Source organism: Chinchilla lanigera, unplaced genomic scaffold (assembly GCF_000276665.1).
Source record: "Chinchilla lanigera isolate Chin_1 unplaced genomic scaffold, ChiLan1.0 scaffold00113, whole genome shotgun sequence".
Taxonomy (NCBI): domain Eukaryota; kingdom Metazoa; phylum Chordata; class Mammalia; order Rodentia; family Chinchillidae; genus Chinchilla; species Chinchilla lanigera.
The window spans coordinates 1,141,750-1,162,851 of NW_004955514.1; the positions used below are offsets into that span (position 1 = coordinate 1,141,750).

The 21,102-nt window shown below is 52.5% G+C and overlaps 1 protein-coding gene across 1 annotated transcript in view; it reads left to right on the forward strand.

Moving 5' to 3' along the window:
* Nucleotides 1-20,875, forward strand: part of Whsc1 (Wolf-Hirschhorn syndrome candidate 1) — a 78,103-nt gene extending 57,228 nt beyond the window's left edge. Inside the window, exons 10-22 of the mRNA XM_005408719.2 lie at nucleotides 453-584; nucleotides 1,373-1,496; nucleotides 2,041-2,241; nucleotides 2,936-3,115; nucleotides 3,418-3,574; nucleotides 3,709-3,914; nucleotides 5,188-5,291; nucleotides 5,548-5,817; nucleotides 6,738-6,854; nucleotides 15,454-15,595; nucleotides 15,770-15,876; nucleotides 16,785-16,989; nucleotides 18,046-20,875. Of these exons, the coding sequence (XP_005408776.1) occupies nucleotides 453-584; nucleotides 1,373-1,496; nucleotides 2,041-2,241; nucleotides 2,936-3,115; nucleotides 3,418-3,574; nucleotides 3,709-3,914; nucleotides 5,188-5,291; nucleotides 5,548-5,817; nucleotides 6,738-6,854; nucleotides 15,454-15,595; nucleotides 15,770-15,876; nucleotides 16,785-16,989; nucleotides 18,046-18,320 (2,220 nt within the window). The 3' untranslated portion in view covers nucleotides 18,321-20,875. The remainder of the gene's footprint in view (nucleotides 1-452; nucleotides 585-1,372; nucleotides 1,497-2,040; nucleotides 2,242-2,935; nucleotides 3,116-3,417; nucleotides 3,575-3,708; nucleotides 3,915-5,187; nucleotides 5,292-5,547; nucleotides 5,818-6,737; nucleotides 6,855-15,453; nucleotides 15,596-15,769; nucleotides 15,877-16,784; nucleotides 16,990-18,045) is intronic.
* The last annotated feature ends 227 nt before the right edge of the window (nucleotides 20,876-21,102 follow it).

Below are 21,102 nucleotides of genomic sequence, written 5' to 3' on the forward strand. Positions count from 1 at the left end.
GTCCAGATTTCCCTCCAGTCAGGACCACAGTTAGCAACATGCTTCCCGAGGGTCTGGTCTCTGCTGCACAGGAGTCAGCCGGCACGACGCCTTACACTTGGGCACCTCACCTGTTTCTTTAAAATGCATTTGGTGTTTGGACCTGAACAGAGTGGGTAAGAAGGGGCAGCTTCTCAATCCCAGAGCCCACCTTAGCTCACCTGGTAGAGCAGACTGGACTTCCTAAGTGTCTCCATTTTAAGGCTTTGCCTCATATGTATGTATGTAGACTGAAAAGTCCGTTTCTGACCTCTGCACAGCTCTGTTGCACGTTGCATTACACAAAGCCAGCAGGTGCTGTGCGTCCATGGCAGGTCACTCCGGGAGATGGGGCCAGGTGGGCCATCTCTGCAGACACAGACTCCACTGCTTTCTGTGACGAGTGAACCGCCGTCCGCCTCCTTCTTCCCCAGGTCTCGGACAGCCCAGGAGACGAGCCCTCGGAATCCCCCTATGAAAGTGCTGATGAAACACAGACTGAAGTGTCCATCTCGTCTAAAAAGTCTGAACGAGGAGTGGCGGCCAAAAAGGAGTATGTGTGTCAGGTGAGGGATGGCAGTGTCTGACCTATCCACGAGGTATCTGTCTCAGGCCCTGGAGACGTGGAGTGAGGCTCCCAGCAAGCGCCCTGTCCCCTAGACCCCTCCGGCCCCTTCTGCTCCAGGGTCTGTTTTGAAGGCAAGCTGCCAGCAGAGCCCTGATTCACATGTGACGCCTCCCCTGTAGACCAGGTGCATGGGGAGCCTGCAGTATGAGGAGCCTGGTCCATGCGGTTCCCATGCTGACACCTGCTGGGTGGACAAGGCCTAGGCCAGGAGAGTGTCACTAGACTGCTGCTCTGCAAACAGCAGTGCCTGGCAGTCAGGGCCTGGGTTCACATCCTGCCTGCGCTACACACTGGCTTGGCCACCTGGCGCAGACCACTCACCTGTGTGCCTCATCCCCTGCCCTGCTGGGGGCTCTGTGGACTCATGGGGAGGTATGCTGGTCATTAGTGTGGCCCCTGCCATGCTGTGGGATGCCTGCCCTTTCCTGAGAGTATGCTGTGGTTTCCCTGGTCTCCATGTCTGACCTGAAGTGTCTAGAGCACATGCTTCAAGGTTTGGGCCCTGTTTGCTCACCCTGTTGAAGGACCAACTCAGTCCTGTGGCAGTGACTGCCTCTAACCTGGGTGCTGCATCTATCTCTGGCTTTGTGAGGCCTGGCGGTTCCCTGTGCACAGGAGGTCATGTGCTGCGAGCAGCAGAACGGATTTCCTGCCACTGCAGGCAGCACCAGACAGTTCCCTTGTGAAGGGAAGGGCGTGGGCTTACACCACCCTCTGTGCCCACAGGTGTGCGAGAAGACGGGCAGCCTCCTGCTATGCGAAGGCCCGTGCTGTGGAGCTTTCCATCTCGCCTGCCTCGGGCTTTCCAGGAGACCGGAGGGGAGGTTCACCTGCAGCGAGTGCGCCTCAGGCAAGTCCGCCCTGCTGAGATGCTCCCTGGCAGGCTCCTCTCTTTGCTCTGCCCTCCACCAGGTGACAGGACTAAGTGTTGCTCTACAGCAGTTCAGGGCTCCCTGCTCACCCCGTGCGCTCAGTGTTGGGCCCTGCTGCCTCTGCAGTCAGGGTCATTGCCGTCTAGGTTTGTGGTGTGAACCCAGGTGGCACATGACATGTACACGCGCACACACCCCACCATGGGTTGGGCCTGGGGAGTCTTCTGCTTGCTGCAGTGTCTCAAGGTTGGGAGCACACTGAGAGCCCCTTGCCAGGCAGCCCGAGAGCAGGTCAGCCCTGTGGCTGTGAGCAGCCCGAGGGAGGCTTTGTGCAGAGCGCGTCCCCTTCTGGTTCTTGCCAGCTGGCAACACGATGGCCTTCAAGGGTTGAGCAGATCTGAAGAAGGCACGGGCTCCCTCCAAGGCTGGGGATGGAGCTAGCTGCCTCCAGGAAAGAGCTGCTCTCTTTGGGGCCTAGAGCTTTGGTCTCACTCTGGCCCCTCATCTTTAACCACATATTAGGGATCCACTCATGCTTCGTGTGTAAGGAGAGCAAGGCGGAGGTGAAGCGCTGCGTTGTGACCCAGTGTGGCAAATTCTACCACGAAGCCTGTGTGAGAAAGTACCCTCTCACTGTGTTTGAGAGCCGGGGCTTTCGCTGCCCCCTCCATAGCTGCGTGAGCTGCCACGCCTCCAACCCTTCAAACCCGCGGCCCTCAAAAGGTATGGACTCTGTGGGCAGTGCGGGGACAGCTCCCAGGAGGGTGGCTTGGTGCCCTTTGAGTTTGTCACTACAGGGGCAAACTGACATTCTGGAGCGGCCCCTGTTGCTCTGCTGACTCAACAAAGGTGGGTCAGGGCTTTTCCTCCAAACTCTGCTCTCCACCCGGGAGAGCATCTTTAGGGTCCTTAGTTCTGAGAGGGGCCCTCTGCAAACCATTCTAATGAGTCCTGTTTGCTGTGGTTTTAGGGCCTTTCACAAATAAGGGAAGCATTGTGAGATCAGAGTCCATCTCCGAGACTTAAGGGTAGCTGTGTGGGATTGGAGCGGGCAGGTTCTGCGTATCTCTCGGGTCCACGGCTTCTGCACCGGGGTGGTTTCGCCCGTGTCTGGCGTAGTGCTGCTGCCATGTGGTAGGGAGAGGATGAGGTGCTGTGAAACATCAGATGTCAGCGGTGCGTGCACTGCACGCCCGTGTCCAGGCTGATCATGCTGGTTGGCCACAGTGTAAAGCATGATGTCGTGGGTGCTGGTGGGTCTTCTCTGACATTTTGAAATACCTTTGTGTAGGTGAGAGGTACTTCAGTCAGATGCCTCGAGGCTGTCCCGTGATTACCTTTCCCGGTGTCTGAGGCAGTGTGGTTTCTGTGGGAGGGGGCAGTGTCTTGGTCTTCAGGGTGTGCTTCTTACCCTCAGGTAAAATGATGCGGTGCGTGCGCTGCCCAGTGGCCTACCACGGAGGGGACGCGTGTCTGGCAGCAGGCTGCACGGTGATCGCTTCCCACAGCATCATCTGCACGGCCCACTTCACTGCTCGGAAGGGAAAGCGGCACCACAGCCACGTCAATGTGAGCTGGTGCTTCGTGTGCTCTAAAGGTGAGGCCGCGCCACTGCCGCGCTGCCCTGCATGGTGCGCCTGGAGCTCGAGGGCCGCCCAGCTTCCAGGCTTGTCCATGCATGTGTGTCATGGCTCCCTTTCTCACTGTTAGGGTTCTGTGTACTCCCTTGGGAGCACATGGCGGTTTCTCACCGTAATCGTTGCGCAGGCCGTGTACGCAAGGCTGTTGGGTGACAGAGCCAGCCTGCGTGTTGTTGCACGGATGGATGTTTCCTGCCCAGGGCTTCTGAGGTGGGCATGCAGCCTGGCTTCCCAGGCTCAGCCACTGCCTCCTTTGCAGGGGGAAGCCTCCTGTGTTGCGAAGCCTGCCCAGCGGCCTTCCACCCCGACTGCCTGAACATTGACATGCCCGACGGCAGCTGGTTCTGTAATGACTGCAGAGCTGGGAAGAAGCTGCACTTCCAAGACATCATTTGGGTCAAACTTGGGAACTACAGGTGTGAAGAAGAGTCCTGTGCTTTTTACGTCTGTGTTCAAATGTCTTTGTTTCACTTTACAGTACTTAAAGTATTGAAATGATTGTCGCTCTCTCTGAAGAGTCTGTGAATCCTGTTTTTAATATTTATAATAGATGGTGGCCGGCAGAAGTTTGCCATCCCAAAAATGTTCCCCCAAATATTCAGAAAATGAAGCACGAGATTGGAGAATTCCCTGTGTTTTTCTTTGGGTCTAAAGATTATTACTGGACGCATCAGGCGCGAGTATTCCCGTACATGGAGGGGGACCGGGGCAGCCGCTACCATGGGGTCAGAGGGATCGGAAGAGTCTTCAAAAACGGTACGGAGATTTCTCAGTAGAGTGGAACAGCTCTCTTGTATGCCTTTTGTGAATCCTGACTTCTGTTCTTTTGAAATTTGATCTTTGTAGAAAATGCTTGGCTAAACATTCTGTTTGTACTTTTAAATCAGGAAAAAGTAAGTTTGTAGACTGATGCGTTCTTTGAGGCATAGAATAAGATACTCTGTTTAATAATTTTTGTAGTGCTGGTTTGCAGTTAATTCCATTAGACTGCGAGACTGTTGGGAGCTGGCTGCACGTGTTCTCAGAGGCTGGCCTTTGTGTAGGAGGCAGCTCTGGTGGCATCTCCTGGTGTCTGGCCTTGCACCCCAGCCTCCAGTGGCTGCTTCACGCTTCTGTGTACATGGCCAAGCCCGGGTGCCTCATTTGACACTTTAGGCTCGTCAGCAGGTTGTTTGGCCTTTGGTTCTGCCTCTGGGCTGGGAGCCAAGAAGAGTGAAGGTGGGCGAGGCTGACTGATGACCCAGCCAGGAAGGAGACAGGATGAAGATGTGGCCGCTTTGCAAGAGGAGTTAGTGTTTACCCCAGGTGCAGAGCGATGAGCGCAGTAGGGCAAGTTCCACGCACGCCAGGGCTCCTGGGGCTCAGCTAGGGGGCCTGGGTGGAGGGGGAGCCTGAGTCCCGAAAGCTGCCAGGTCTGTGCTGCTGGGAGCTCTCCTTTGTGGCCTCAAGAGTGCTCAGAAGTCTGAATAAGAACAAGTTGTCATGAAAAGATTCTTGTCAGTTACTAAAAAGGAGGATCCAGACAGGGTGGCCTGCGGGGTTTGGTGTGACAGTCACTGCTGAGGGCCCGGGCTCCTGACCCTGGAAACAGGACTCATTTGGGCCAGGCCCGTAGCATGGGGACACTGATGGCACTGATGTGCCGTCTGCCTGAGTGGCTCCTGGTGTCCCTGGTATCTGTTCTTCCTCCACAACCCCCTCTTTGGAGCACAGGGCATTTTTATCTTCGGTCTTGGGCCGTGTGTCCTGAGCAGTGACACTAGTGCCTTATGGTGCTCACCAGAAACCTACCCCGGGGCTGTCTTCGTACCAAGTCTTACGGGTCACCTGGATGGCCCTGGAGTGTGGTTCTGTTTGAAACGTTCTGCCACACGGAATACATCTCCCCTGAAAGTGTACTACAACCTGTAGTTTCAAGGACACTAGAAATTGAACTTAGCAGTGAACGTTCAGTGTAAGCTACTAAGATACAGAGCTTAAAAGTTTTCATTTACTAAAATATTTTCCTCATATTTCATTGATGTTTTAGCACTGCAAGAAGCTGAAGCTCGTTTTCGTGAAGTCAAACTTCAAAGGGAAGCCCGGGAAACACAGGAGAGCGAGCGCAAGCCCCCGCCTTACAAGCACATCAAGGTGATACTCAGGGCTGTATGTGTGCATGCATGTGCCTCTGTTCTCATTAGAACTGCCTGGCTGGAGAAAATCAGTTCTTGCTCAAAGTGAAAAAGAAAAACACTGAAGTGAAATAACAGGGCTCCCACCAGGTCAGGACTTCCGATGACCTGGGGGCAGAGCTCCTGTGGGGTCCAGCCAGTCAGACAGGAGTGGGATGTGGGCATCTGGAAGGCTCTCTTGAAATGGGCCAAGACAGCTCCCTTTTCTCCTGCAGGTGAATAAGCCTTACGGGAAAGTCCAGATCTACACGGCTGATATCTCGGAAATCCCAAAGTGTAACTGTAAGCCCACAGACGAGAATCCCTGCGGCTTTGACTCAGAGTGTTTGAACAGGATGCTGATGTTCGAGTGCCACCCGCAGGTGTGTCCCGCGGGCGAGTACTGCCAGAACCAATGCTTCACCAAGCGCCAGTACCCAGAAACCAAGATCATCAAGACAGACGGCAAAGGATGGGGCCTGGTGGCCAAGCGGGACATCAGAAAGGTGTGTGCTTTGCCTCTTCTCCCCACTACTAAGAAATTAGAGGAGTTCATAGTTCCCTAGGTTTGCTTACTGTCATTTTGCATTCATGGAAGAATGGTATCTTTAAAACTCCTTTTTGGATTGAATTACTACAATTGAATATTTCAGATGTTACATGAGAGATCTGTCAAAGGTAATACTCAGAAGTTCCCTTGAAGCACACCTACAGTCAGAACTGTGATGTCTGCTTTTATGAAATGGAAGGGTTTGCGCAGCAACCATTTCTGTAGCCTCCACACTGTGATGTCTGAGTGCGCAGGAGCACAAGAAGTTGCTGTTTTTAGAGGCGATTCCAGTGTAATCCAGAGAGAAGCCATCAGTGAACACCAGTGACCCCTGACAGCCTGTCTCCACCTTTGGATTGAATTACCATAGAGACAAACAGAGCTTCTTGTCTTGGTGCAACCTGCCCCTGATGTTTGTGGCATGTCCTGGGACAGGAGGTCTCCGCCCACAACTCCATAACCGGGGTGCAGTCCATGGCCTAGTCCATCTATGGCAGAAGGTGGAGATGCCCTCCCGCAGCCTGGCTACTCTCCCTCCTCAGTTGTTGGTTATCACCTTTGTTGCAGAGCCTGTCAAGTTCTTTGTGACCTGCACCTAAGGTGACTTGTGTGGACACTGGGGTGTCAGGCATCTCCTAGGAGACGAGACCCTGTAGGAGGCAGGGTCAGACATTGCTATTTCAGCAGTGCTTGAGTACAGTTTCTGTTCTCAGCCTTACTCATGAAGTAGCTCTGAGTCCTCTGAACTTTCTTGAATGAGCAAGGCTTTTGGGAGCCACCTCAAGCACTGTGGTGTCTGTGCCCCTCTTCTGATGGGTGGTGCTGAGTGTGTCAGCATGCTTCTCATTGTCATCATCATCTTCCTGTGATTTCCAGGGAGAGTTTGTGAATGAGTATGTTGGTGAGCTGATCGACGAGGAGGAGTGTATGGCGAGGATCAAGTACGCACATGAGAATGACATCACGCACTTTTACATGCTCACCATAGACAAGGTAATGGGGGCTGTCCTCTCTGCCCACTCCTGCTTGGGGCCCTGAGGGTCATGTAGGGGTGCTCCTGGTGGTGTGGTGACATTCATTCTCCTTTCACTTCACTTTTTCCCCCATTTTCTTCTGAGGGCAGGGTGTCTTTCAGCAGGGCTAACAGTGTCTCAGCAGAAAGCCTTCTAAGAGCTGCATGTGTCCAGTTCATGAGTGCGGGGGAACTGTGCACCAATGTGCTTTGTTGTCTCATTTTTGTCTGTAGGTTTGAAATCTTTTTGAGTAAAAGAACTGGGTGAGAAGGCCTGGGTCCTGGAACTGGAGAGGTGGCTCTGTCAGAGCACACGTGCCCCAGGCTGCTGACCAGCCTTCTGTGGGAGACGGCCCCAGCACAGTGAGCAGTGAACAGGGCCCCTGAGGTCATAGTTGCCAGAAACCCAGGGACGGCAGCAGGACCTCCCAAGCAGCCCCTGGGAAGCTGTGACTGTCATGCTCAGGGTGACAGCTGGAGAGGCCGTGCTCCTGGGTAGACAGGAAAGCTCTTAGATCCTGGAGCAGGGGCAGCTTGGGGACCAGAGTCAGAAAGGAGGGCCAGCACGTGCGGCGTCCTGGGGCCGTGGGCTGTGGACTGGAGTGTTACCAGTCAGAGGAGGGTGCTTTTGCTTGGTTTAGATAGAAGTCACGAGCTGTCAAAGTGCAGGTTTGTTGGCAGTTCTCGGGTCTGCATGCTAGTGGCTACCGACCCTTGGCATTACAGCTCCTGGTGGCTCCTGGCCACCTCTGCAGCCACTGAGGCTTGCAGCTTCCTGGGGGCTCTCTGCAGCTCTTCCCGCAGCTTCAGCCGCCTCTGTGGGCTCTCTGCAGGCGGCTGCAGGTCTTCTACCTCCAGTCACTGTTGCTGTCCATCAGCTGCTGCTGATCTCTGCCACTGGGCTCTGGACCACGGCAGGGCTCACTGCCCCCGGGGTCACCAGCTCTTCTTAGTGCAGCGTGCTCAGCCCACTGCGCCTGAGACGAGAATCGCGCGTAGGCAGCAGGAGCCCGAGCGAGGCTGTCCTGGGCTGTGCTGCAGGATGAGGTGGCACGCAGCAGGGCACTAGCTGGGGTGTGAGGAGCACTGCTCACAGAGCAGGCACAACCTGCGTGTGGTTTTGTGTGTGTTGTGGACTCTTCTGAGGATTTGCAGAGTAATGACGGGGGGCAGTCACCTGGAGTGGGTGTGCGTGTCCCGCTTGCTGTGGCCAGGGCAGCTGTAGCCATCACAGTTCGTGAGCACAGCGGGCAGCCCCAGCCCTGTGTGCCGCCACTCAGCTCGCAGCAGTGCAGAGGGTAGTGGCACTGCTGTGGCACCTCCCTCCGCTCCTGCATGCCCTTCTTGCCAGCACCTGCCTGGTATCCACACTCCACCACTTGATCTTCCTCTGCCTCTAGAAGCCAGACATGAAGTGGGGACCTTCTGATGCAGCTGCAGAGAGTGGGGAAGCGGGGAGGCATGGGCTCAGACCTGACCCGAGAAGACCTCAGTTTCTCCTCAGGCTGAACCTTAGTGTGGAAACAGCTGGCAGCAGTCAGCAACAACAGAAGACAACAGGCACTCAGCAAGCCCATGGGAAGAGGAGCATCTGATTGCCAGAGTCAGTGTGTTACTAGGTTCAACTCACCAGCTTTTGATTAAGAAATTCCAAGGCCTGCAAAGAAGCAGGGAGGTACAGCCTATTCAAAGAAAAAACCAACAGAAACTGTCTCCATGGAAGTCCTCTTGGCAGATACTTAGGTGAAGATTTTTGTGTGGGAGGGTTGGGTACAGGGCAGTAGGTCCTGGTCCTTCACCCTGAGCCACATTCCCAGCCCTTTTTATTTTGAGACAGGGTCTGGCTAAGTTGCCCAGGCTGGGCTTGAATTTGCGGTCCTCTGGCCTCAGCCTCCCAGAGTGCTAGAATTACAGTTGTGTGCTACCACACCCAGTGTCGTAGTTTGGGGTTTTTGCAAGGAGAACAATATAATATAGGACATATATTTTATAATATTATTTATAATATTCACCCAAAGTGTCATATACAAAAAGAGTGCAGGAAATCTATCCACACACTAAAAACCAAAGAATCCAGCTGAGGGCCTGGATCTCATGATAATGTCCTGCATGAGTACAACTGAAGACCTAGAGCCCATAACAATGCCTCCCACGAGTCCAACTGGAGGCCTAGAGCCCATGACAATGTCTCATACAGACCTGTTTCATGGATCTGCGCTGGGAAGGCCCACAGGCCAATGGTGGATGCTAGAAAGTCTGTGCCAGTGGGATGAAGGATCTGTGCTGGCAGGCTGAGGGATTTGCACTGGAGCCAGGAATCAACACTCAAAGTAAGAACCAGAGCTCCCCCGAAAAGTACTACAGCCATCCTCAGTGACAGTGAGGTCCTGAGCTCCTCGGATGATGAAGAAAGCCGAGTTCCCATCAAGAAAGCCAGTGCAGCAAGCTTCTCCAGGAGACTGACCAGAGCTCTCCCGAAGTGAACCATAGTCATTCTCAGCAACAACGAGCTCCTGAGCTCCTCCTCCATCGAGAACAGCTAAGTTCATCAGGAAAGCCAGCATGACAAGCTCCTCCAGTGGAATAGCCCAAGAGGATCAGCAGCTCCTTAACAGCTTCTCAACAGCTTTTACCAGCTCCCAGCAGCCTCGCTATATCTTCCTCAGCGCTGCCTCTCATGCTGCTGGCAACAGTCCTCAGGTGGGCTCCCACACCCGGCACCATGCTGGTTCAGTTCAGCTGGGTGTTATAAGTTGACCACCAGTTGTCAACCACACCCAGCTTAGACAAAGATTTTCAAGAACTGTTTCAAAGAACAAGTTTCAAAGGACTCCTCAGAGAACCAAGGAGGATTTAGAGAAAGTCAAGAAAACTGTACTGGGAAGGTGGCAGTTTCGCTAAAGAGATAGAAAATAAAATATTCCAGAGCCAAAAAAACAACTAACTGAAATGAAAAATTCTCTAGAGAGACTCAGAGCAGATTTTTTTTTTTGTCTTTTTGAGACAGGGTCTCACTAAGACAAGCCTTATCCCACACAGGGACCCTCATGAAGTTGGCCAGCAGTTCAGGCTGGCCTCCAACTTGCAGCAAGTGATCCTTCTGCCTCAGTCTCCCAAGTGCTGGGATTGCAGGCATGCACCACCATGCCCAGCTTAGAAGCAGATTTGAGCAAGCAGAAAAGTCAGTGGTAAGACAGTGGGAATTGTCAGGCCTGAGGAGCAGAAAGAGAAAAGATGAATGTGAATAGGCCCTAGGAGGTGTATAGAATACTGCCGTGGGAGGGGAATAGACAAAGCAGCAGAGAATGTATGAGGGGATAATGGCAGAAAGCTTCTCCAGTTGGGTGCAGCGGGTGAGTATCAGCCCTCAGGAGTCTGCGTGAGCTCAGCCCCAACTGCTGAAAACCAGAGTTGAAGAGAGTTCTTGGAAATGGCGAGACAGACAGGCCCTGCCTCACACAGGGACCTCATGAAGGTGGTGGCAGATCTCACCAGACGGACGGAGGCTGGAGGCCCACCCTTGTGTGTGCAGAGTGGAAGGCTGAGTAGTGAAGCAGCAGTCAGTCAGTGGAGCCCCATCCTGCAGAGCTCCATGTCTGCAGAGCCTCAGCAGGAGGGAGAGGTGGAGCCGCCCCCAGGTGAGCAACCTCCTGTGTGCAGTGCTGGGGTGCACAGGAAGGATGCCAGTAACTGGATCCCGGAGGACACAGGGCCCTCCTGTGGGAAACATGCAGGGACAGTTACTGTAAAAGTAGTTGGGAGTGTCACCTTTTTTTTTTTGTTTAACTTTTTACATGATTTAAGATACACATACATTTGTAAGAAATTTAGTATAAAATCTAATACTGTAACTTTGTGTCATAACTCCACCTTTAGTTTTCTACACTGACTAGTGCAATTGAAGGCAGGAGTTTAAACACAGTAGATGAAGATGTCATTTTGTGACAGCAGCAGCGGAAGAGCTGGGGGCAGAGCTGTGAAGGAGCAGAGTAAGACTAAGATGGACTGAGGAAAAAGAGAGAACTCAGATTACTAAGATCAGAAGTGGAAGTGGGGACAACTACTACTGCTACATAAGTGAGAAAAGGTATAAGGGAGTGTTACAAGCAGCTGTACTCCAACAAATTAGATTTAGATGAAATGGACAAATTTCTATAAAATGAAATGGACAAATTCCAAAAACCTATAAAGACTAAATCATGAAAACTAGAGAATTTCACCAGGCCTGTTATTAGTAAAGAGATTGAGTGAATAATTAAAAATCTAGGGTTGAGGATGTGGCTCAGTGGCAGAGTTCTTGCCTTGTATGTGCAAGGCCCTGGGTTTAATCCGCAGCACCACAAGTACAGAAAACAAACAAAACCTCCCAGCAGGGTTGGGTGAGGCCCTGGGTTTGATCGCCAGCATCACAGAGAAAAAAGAAAAAAAATCTCCCACACCTGATGGGTTCACTGCCGAAGTGAACACTAGAATAACAACAGTCCTTCTCCGACTCCTCCATGAAAATCAAAGAGATGGAAACTGAGTGAGAAACTCATTCTTGGAGCTCAGTGTTACTCTGAAACCAACGCTATACCAAGATACTGCAAGAAAACAAAACTATAGACTAATATGCCTTGTACCGATGTGAAAATCTTCAGCAAGATACCAGCAAACTGGATCCAGTAGCATATCAAGAGAATATGAGCATCATGTAGCATTTGTTGTAGAATGTGAGAATGGGTCAGCAAGAGAAAACTGATAGTATAAACAGAAGGAAGGGGAAAATGCCACACCATCTTCTCAGTTGACACAGAAGACACATTTGGCAAATTTCACATCCTTCCATGATACAGACACTTAACAGATAGAAGAAAATGGCCTCAGTGCGATCAAGGCATTTATGAGCGTCAGAGCAAACATATTCAGTGGGAAAATACTTAAGCTTCCTCTAAGATCAGGAACAGAGCAAGAGGGTTTAGAAGAAACAGATCAAAAGATTCATGTCAATATATTGGACAATGAGTTCTTAGTTAAGACACCAAACTTACATGCAATAAAAGAAAAATTGGGCTCCATGAAATTTTGTCATTCATTGAAAAGGAGCCTGCAGAATGGAAAAAGCCTACCTGCAAATCATATATCTGGTTAGGGATTAATATCCAGAATATATAGAAAACTCCTAAAAGCAACAAAAAAGCAGACAACCCTTCAGAAATGGGCAAAGGCTTGAATAAATATTTTTCCAGAGAAGATGTACAGATGGCAAATAACCACAAAAAAAGATCCTTAGTTTCACCAATCATTAGGAAAACCAGTCAACTGCAATGAGGTAAGACCTCATACAGGTAAAGGCAACTATAGGAACAAAAGACCTTGGCAAAGATACAGAGAAACTGGAACGCTTGTGCACTGGTTGTAGAAATACAAAATTGTGCAGCCAGTGTGGAAAACAGGTTCTTCAAAAAGTTAAAAAATATCCAGGTGTGGTGGCACACACCTATAATCACAGCTAGTCTAGAGGCTGAGGCAGGAGTGTTGTAAGTTTGAGGCCAATCTGGGCAATTTAGTGACTATGTCTCAAACTAAAAAATAAAAAGGGCTGTGGATGTAGCTCAACAGTAAAATGCTCTGAGTTCAATATCCAGTACCATGAAAAAGCAGAGTTATAATACAATTACCATATGATTCAACAATTCCACTTGTGGTGATGTACACAAAAAGAATGTAGAATAAAGGCCTTAAAGAAATATTCATACCGGCATTCCCACAAGCACTAAAATACGGAAGAAACAAGTGTCCACCCAATGAGTGGATAAGCCAGTTGTGATTAATATGTATAGGTGAATACTAGCCAGCCTTGAAAAGGACATGGGTTGTGCAGGAGAGCATTGTGCTACATAAAACAAGCACATGTGTGACCTCACTGTGTGAAGCGCTCTGGCGGCCAGAGGGTGGGAGGTGCTGTGTCGTGGAGACAGAGGTTATACTTGATAATAGGAATGTGGATGTTGCTGTAGTCGCACAGCTTATGAGTGGGTTTTGTTTTGTTTCGTTCTTAACCCAGAGCCTCACAATCGCCAGGCAGGTGCTGTGTCACTGAGCTACATGCCTGGCCCATGAATGTATTTAGTATTATTGAACTGTGCACTTTTTTTTTTTTTTTTGGTCTTTTTGAGACAGGGTCTCAGTATGCAGTTCAGGCTGGCCTTGAGCTCACTTTGTATCCCAGGCTGGTCTCGAACTTGTAACGATCCTCCTGCCTCAGCCTCCTGAGTGCTGGGATTACAGGTGGGTACTACCACGCCCAGCTTGAATTGTGCACTTTAAACGGTTATGAATGTAAACTTTGTGTTAGGCTTATTTTATAACAAAAATTAGGGGGGAAACTCATTGAAATTAACCTATAGAGTGAATTAAGAAACATCAGATATCTATAGAGAAAATTACCAAAGTAATTAAAATGCATTAAAGAAATGATCCGGACTAGAGCACAATAAGATAAAAAGATGAAAACTGTAAAAGAGGCTGAGACACAGAAATAGAAATGTTTAGTGGATGTCCCGGACGGAAAGACAGGAACTAGTAGAGAGGTCATGTGGGAAAAGACCCTGAACCTGCAGGACCTGCGGGTGTGCATCGTTTTACTGATGAAACGGACCAGGTTTTGGGCAGGATATGTGAAAATCTGTACCTAGCTATGTTGTTAGATAAAACCCCTGTGAGACACCGATTACAAAGATGAAAACAACCAGCCAGAAGAGTGCGGCCCAGAGATGAGGCAGCCCAAGGCCAGAGAGCACTTCTGGAAACTGAGACAACAGCCAAGCCTGGCATGGGGTGGCCTGCTGGCCTCACTTGAGACAGGGAGCCTCTGACTGTCACCGTAGTTTAGCTGGAGGAAGAAGAAAGGAGATGCTGTGGGTAGAAAAAGTTAAACTTCAGAAGTTAAATGTGAGCTCCCGGAGGGAAAGGAGTGAGCAGCTACCACCAAGTAAGTCAGGGTGTGCCGAGCGGCACTGATGCCGTCGGCTGCCCGGCGTGCGAGGCGCAGGGTGCAGGGACATGAGAAGGCGTTGATTTGGCGGTAGGATGCCGAAGCCCAGGAGTTCAAGGCCAGCCCAGACAACGGGGAGACCTGGCCTCAAAAACAAAGCACTCACTGGATCATCACAGCGAGTGTGAACATGGCGCAGTCACCCCAGGCTGCTTCTGTGTGGAAGTGCTAGAGAGGTTTTACTGACTTTAGATTGCGGCAAGTGTGCATGTGAAAACTGAGTGAGAAATGAAGAGTGAGTAGAAGTGGGAGATGCGCTTTCTGCATCATTAGCGGGCTGAAAGGGCACCAGGCAGTCCGCAGCGGGCGGGCAGGACAGGCCAGGTGGAGAAAGGGTACAGAGGCAAAGACGCAGATGCAACATAAAGACGGCATAAGCCAGGAGTGATGGCACCTGCCTGTACTCCTAACTCGGGAGGCTAGGGTAAAATAGAGGCAGCAGATGAACCCAGCAGATCAAGTCTCGTGCAACTACTGGGGCAGAGCTGGGGCACCTTGCTACCTGGGTGCCAGGCTGCTGGGCTGTGGCCCGTGAGCCTGCCCTGTGCTGCCCGGCGTGGCCTCGGCAGCAGGAGCAGAGCCCGGATGGCGTTGGGCAATAGATGCCCTGTGTGTCTGTGGTATCCTCGAGGCTCTGTACTGATGACGACAACGTGACAGTGGCCCATTATAAGTATTTGTGTACTCTGCAAAGCAGCAGAGCACTACAGAGCAGCAGCGTTCTGACAGTTTCTGTGCCATCACACCTGGCCAGTGGAGGGGGCTGTGGGGTGAGTGGGTAGCGGGACCCTGGGGAGGTGTCCAGGGCTGGCAGTCAGGTGCCACACTCAGCCTACCCGGGCCACTCCCCAGCACTGTGTTCTGGGGCCACGAGACACAGCTTCCAGGTGACCCCTGTGGGCTTTCCCCCAGCTGCTCACTGGCTGTCATCCGTGTGACCTGGGGCTCCTGGGGGAGAGGCAGGCTGTTGCTGTGACCTGTCTGTGGGTGGTGCTATCCTCCAGTTTGGGTGACAATAGGTGTTTGCCACTTTCCTTGTACACACAGGCACTGGTGTACTTGTGTTCATGACCCGTGGCTCTGCTATCACAACCACTGCTGCCAGCCCTGTGCCTTTCTCCCTCCTGGCCACGGTGGCACCAGGGTTGTAGATTTGGATTTGCATTTCCCCAGCTGTTGAATTTCAACTCCTGCCTCCTGCCTGTCATTTTGACTGGTTGTAGGGAGTTTGCAGAGGCTCTGATGCTGACCTTGGGCCACTGCCACACCCATGTTTCTCCCAGGGCTCTGCTGTCCTACGTAGCGTGGGATGGCAGCTCACTGTCCCCCATCCCCAGCACTCACCTGGCGCAGGCCCCTCCTGTGGTCCCAGCCCGCCATCCATGAGCGAGAGATGGGGCTTGGTTGGGGGCATGCTGTCCAAGGGCGGGGACACAGATTCCCAGTGCAGCAGTGACTGCTCATCCTGTGTTCCTGTCTGCCTGAAGCATGTGGCTGCTTGGAGCTGAGTGGTTAATGCAACTTGACACCCCTGCTCCCCACAGGACCGTATAATCGACGCTGGGCCCAAAGGAAACTATTCCCGGTTTATGAACCACAGCTGCCAGCCCAACTGTGAGACCCTCAAGTGGACAGTGAATGGGGACACCCGAGTGGGCCTGTTTGCTGTTTGTGACATTCCTGCAGGTGCAGCATTGGGGGCTGTGGGGGCTGTGGCTGGGCTGAAAGGCTCAGGGTGATGTTTTCAGTTCTGAGGACAGGGCGGGTAGGAAAGTGGATGCATGTTTGTAGGCTGAGTCCCCTCGCGGCAGCAGGAGAGGGTAGCAGTTTCTGGTGAGGTGTTTGTCTCCTCTTTTCCAGGGACAGAGCTGACTTTTAATTACAACCTTGATTGTCTGGGCAATGAGAAAACAGTCTGTCGGTGTGGAGCCTCCAACTGCAGTGGGTTCCTCGGGGACAGGCCAAAGGTAATGTCGCCTTGATGTGCTGTCCACAGGCCCATGCAGCTTACAGCTGCCAGTGGCCATCAGATACTGGGAAGACATGTCCTCTAGGGACAGTGGCCTCCTCTGAGCAGACACGCTGCTGTGAGGCAGGGCCTCTTCTGGACGTGGCCGGTGACCAGTGCTCACTCCGGTGCTCACTCCCCAGGGCTTCCACAGCAGAGGTGCAGGCTCAGCTTGAAAGCTGGGGTGTGTGTGTGGGGGTGGCTGTGCTCCTCAAAGGCTGTTCAGGAGGAAGCAGGGTCTGGGAGCTGTTCCCCATCAGGGTCCCGCTTCGAAGGCTCTTCAGGCCTCCCTGTCCCTCCCTGGCAGTCCTGCAGTCCTCATGGAACGCCATTCCTAAGGCTACCGTTCACACTTGCCCTTGCCCTGGCTATGTCTGCAGTGACCCTGTTTCTTTTTTCATTTTATTTTTCGAGACAGGGTCTTGCTATGTAGCTCAGGTTGGCCTTGGACTATGTAGCCCAGGCTGAGCTGGAACTCGTGGTGATCCCTCTGCCTCAGCCTCCTGAGTGCTGGGCTTACAGGCGTGCTTCACCATGTCCAGCTCTGCTTCTAAATACGGTCTCATTCCAAGGTTCCAGGAAGGACAGACTTTGGGGAGACCCCCTTAGCCTGGTGCTGGCACTGGTCTGTGCCCTGTAGAACCTGGGCCAGGAGCCCAGGGCTCTGGCAGGCCATCCTGAGCTGTGGCTGTCCCTGCCTGCTCCTGTTCCTATAGCGCTCCAAGGCCGTCGCTGTCAGGGCTTGCCGGACTGGAGGTGCTTTCTGTGCAGCAGAGCACCCTGAGGATGTCAGAGCCCTGAGAGGGCCGTGACTGCTTCTGTATGCATAATTTTTTAACGTGAACTGTGTTTAACTCTTGATTCCAGACCTCAGCATCCCTTTCTTCAGAGGAAAAAGGTAAAAAGAGCAAGAAGAAAAGCAGGAGGCGCAGGGCCAAGGGAGAGTGGAAGAGGCTATCCGAGGACGAGTGTTTCCGCTGCGGTGATGGTGGGCAGCTGGTGCTGTGCGACCGCAAGCTCTGCACCAAGGCCTACCACCTGTCCTGCTTGGGCCTGCGCAAGCGGCCCTTTGGTAAGTGCTGGCTGCCGTCTCCTTGGGCGCCCTGCTTGCTGGGTCTCTTCCTGATGCAGCCCCCAGGCTGGAGGAGACACAGGGTTGGGCTGGGGAGGGGAGGGGCCGCTGAGCCACCTTGGGGCCTGGCCTGGGTGTACTACATCCTCGTCCCTCCCCAGGGACGGCAGGTGTGCCAGGAGTAGCTCTTTCAAGATGAGGGACATCAGAGTGAAGTGGTAACGTTCTGATCTCAGAACGTTATTTATTTACTTAGTGCTATTGGAGATGAAACCCAGGGCCTTTGCACTGAGTTACGTCCCTAGACCTTTTTATTTTCTCAAGATGGGGTCTCATAAGTTGCCAAGCTGCTGAAGGAGAGTCTGAATTTGGGCTCCTCCTGTCCGAGTGTGCAGCCTCCACGGTCAGTAGCGCCCAGTGTCCACCAGGTCCTTGAGCACCGAGTATAAGCCCCCACTACTGGGTCTGTTCTGGCGATCCTTGAGAGGAAAGCTAGGGCCTCCTGCATAGCAGGCACGAGCTCAGAATGGAGCTACACCTCAGCCTGAGCATTAACTTCTATTTAGCAGTGAATAAAAAGTATTTTTCATTGATTTGCATTTGTTTGACAGCACTGGGGACTGAACCCCACGGTGCTCTTCCACTGAGCTACACCCCCAACCCTTTTAATTTTTTGAGACAAGATCTTGCTAAGTTGCCCAGGCTTGCCTTGAGTTTGATCCTCCTGCCTCAGCAGGGTTCCAGGCGGCGTGTTGCACCATGCCCTGCTTAGACAGTTTCATGAAGCATTAACAGCTGGGCATGGTAGCACATGCCTGTGCCTGTAAGCCTAGCTACTCAAGATGGTGAGGCAAAATGGCAAGTTTGGGGCCAGTCTGGCTACACAGAAACGCTGTCTCTGATGGCAGACACAGAGGGACTAGGGATGTAACGCAGTCACTGTGGAGGCCCTGGCTCATCCCCAGCATCCAGCACGATGTCCCCAGCATCACCGACAGCTCTGAAATGTCCAAGGAATAGCCGTCACTTTGGCCCTGACGCTGAGCTCTGTTGCAGGGAAGTGGGAGTGTCCGTGGCATCACTGCGATGTATGTGGCAAACCTTCCATGTCATTTTGCCACCTCTGCCCAAACTCGCTGTGTAAGGAGCACCAGGACGGGGCGGCGTTGCGCACCACACAGGACGGGCAGTCCTACTGCTGCGAGCATGACTTGGGGGCGCAGGCCGGGCTGCGCAAAGGCAAGGCTGAGAAGCCCCTGCCAGACCCGGCCAAGTCCAAGGGGAAGAGGAGGAAAAGGCGGTGCTGGCGTCGGGTCACAGAGGGCAAATAGCGCCAGGAGCCACTTGGGAGCTGCTTGGTCTGGTCCAGGGGCATGGGCCCCACCCAGGCCCCCACCGGCAGCTACAACAGATGTACAGGCGCCCAGGAGGGAGCGCCCCCCACTGAGCCATCGCGGAGCTGGCTGCGGCCGCACTGACAACACCCACCACCAGATGCCCACTGCTGGACGCCCCCGCCAGGCTTCTGGGGACAAGACAAAGCAGCCTCAGGCAGCACAGCCCCGTTGGTCTGTGTAGGGTGGGCCCGGCGAGGAGCTTGGTGGGTGACGTCCTGTCTCTGTGTGCATAGAGTAGTCTCTGAGGGCCCCGAGCTGCTCCTGAGGGCCGAGGCTGTGCCTGTGGTCACCCTGAAGTCCAACAGTCCGTATTTTGACCTTTTCTTTCTTTTGAAACAGTTGTATGTCTTCTGTACTAATGTGAATCTTCCTCAGAATGCTTCTTTTCCACCCGAGGCCTGACACAGCCACGGCGTTGGTGGCTTCTGGCCCGCTCTTCCTCTGGATTTGGACTCACGCCCGCCTTGGAAGTATTGGCCGCATGGAGCGGCGCTTCTCCCCATGTAAGGAACACACATTTGGGGGAAGCTTTGTATAGTTTTTAAATTTGGCTTTTCTTTACAAGTTTCTGGTTTTTATCTTCAATATATTTTTGCTAAATCTGTCTCACAAATTACCACCAACTACAACGTGTCATTTCCTGGCATGTCCTGAGCTCTCCAGCAGCAGCAGCAGCAGCAAACTGGTACTGCTGAGTGCGCCGGCTGCCACCCGTCACCTGCCTCACTGACACCAGCAAGCCCCAGTGCCACCAGAGGTGCCCACCCAGCGGCCCAGGCTCATTTTGTCACCAAGCTCAATGCCACCCATTTCTGAGAGTTCAGTCCCCTCCATCAGACAAAGGCCTGGCCCGAGCTCACGAGAAATCCCAAGCTGTCCTTGAAGATCTTGCCATCCAACTCCAAGAAAAGGGGTGCACACACTGTGGGGGCTGCTCTTGGCACACCCCTGCTGCAGTCACCGCTGTCCTCAGGAAGCCCCGGCATCACCCGTCACCCACACTGCTCTCCTGTCCCTCATCTCAAAGACCTGCAGTCTGCGCCTGGACTGGGCCTGGCCACGCTCCATAGTGTAACCACGCTTGTCTCAGGGTGAAGACCTGCTGAGGACACCGAGTGGAGCTGGAACCCCGTGGCCCTGCTTGGCTTCTGTGGTCGCGGTCCAGGAACCAGCGGTGTCACAGCTGGCTGCTCCCTGCAGTCTGTTATCTCTAGAAACTGCTCACCTGACACGAGGCCGCTGGGGCTGTTTCTCTGCATAGAGCCTAATTCCGCTCAGTTTGTCCTTGGAAAATACTGGATTGGTTCACAGATTTCTGCTCCTTCTGCCCCAAACTCAGAAGGCTGTTCCAGTGATGGCTGGGCAGTGTCCTTGGCCTGTGGAGCCCAAGGCCCAGGCTCCTCAGACAAGTGGGGCAGCGCTGTCACTCGTCCTATAGATTCCTTCCCAGCAGCTGAGCGACTTCTGCAAAAGTCAGTATCAGAATCGGTTTTGCAGTGCACTTTGGGGAGCAGATTAACTTATTTTTGTATTTGACAGTAGTAAAATCTTATGATTTTTGAGTCACTTTGATATTACTTCCAAATTATTTTATCTTTCTGAAGGAAATATTGCAAAAAGTTTAAATGAAATCCCTTTCCAAAGGTTATTCATGAGCAAATAACACTAACTTTGAAGATCTTTATTAGACCAGTTTAGAAATCTGAGTACATGGCCTTTTCCGCTGGGTACGACAGGCACAGGGCAGTGGCCGGGCCAATGCTAGACCACCCGAGTCTTCTGAGCCTGAGGAGGTCTGTTTCTGAGGACTCGGTGACTGAGAACCAGCTTCAGTCCTTGGGCATTACTGTGAAACAAAGCCATGTCACCTGCCACACGGAGCGCAGCCACACGTCACCAGGTAGGTGGCTGCGACGTGGTCTCTGTGGGAAAGGCCTTTGGCAGGAGCGTGGAGAGGGCCCAGCGTCCCTCGGTGCCCATGCTGCTGCCCAAGGTCCCCAGGTCCCAGGCACTCAGGCTGGCATTTCCAATGCCTGCAAAGTGTTGACACTGGCATCTGAACCATGCTGATGTGCACAGTACCCGCCTGCCAAACTACCTGATTTTTAGGAATTACAGATACTATGAACAACTGCCAGTTGCCACGTGTCTTGGGCTCTGAGCAGTGTATTGGTGACTGCCAGGAGAGTGACATGCCACGTCTGCTGGGTGTCACCATGCCCTGTTAGAAACCCAACACGTTCAATGTGCCTACTGTATCTCAATTCCACATGACAGAAGGTCAGGTTCCTTCTAGGAACACTGGGTGCTATCACCAGGTTTCATAGTTAGATTTTAAAACTTGAAATTCACCTTTTTTGGGGGAGGGGGGGATATACTGAAATAGAGATTTGAGAATTGCCAGTTGGGGGGAAATAGCATTTAAAGTGGAAATTTGTGTTTGGAAAATTGTGTATGAGTATTTTTGTATTAAAAGCATTTTAAAGGCCTTTTTCTTAGACTTATTTCATAAGGGCTTGTGCTCTGATTTCCCCATTTCCCAAGGGTTCTGAATTTCAGGGGGCCAGCTCGGTGGGGGGCTTGGAGGGATGGGGGTGGCTATCTTCTTCCTGTGTCCCTGCCTGGGAAGTGTAGCGCATACAGCAAATACAGTGGGGTTCTACTTTGGGGACTATGCTTTTTCCCTTGAAAAATAGTGCAGCTGGGGATGGGCTAT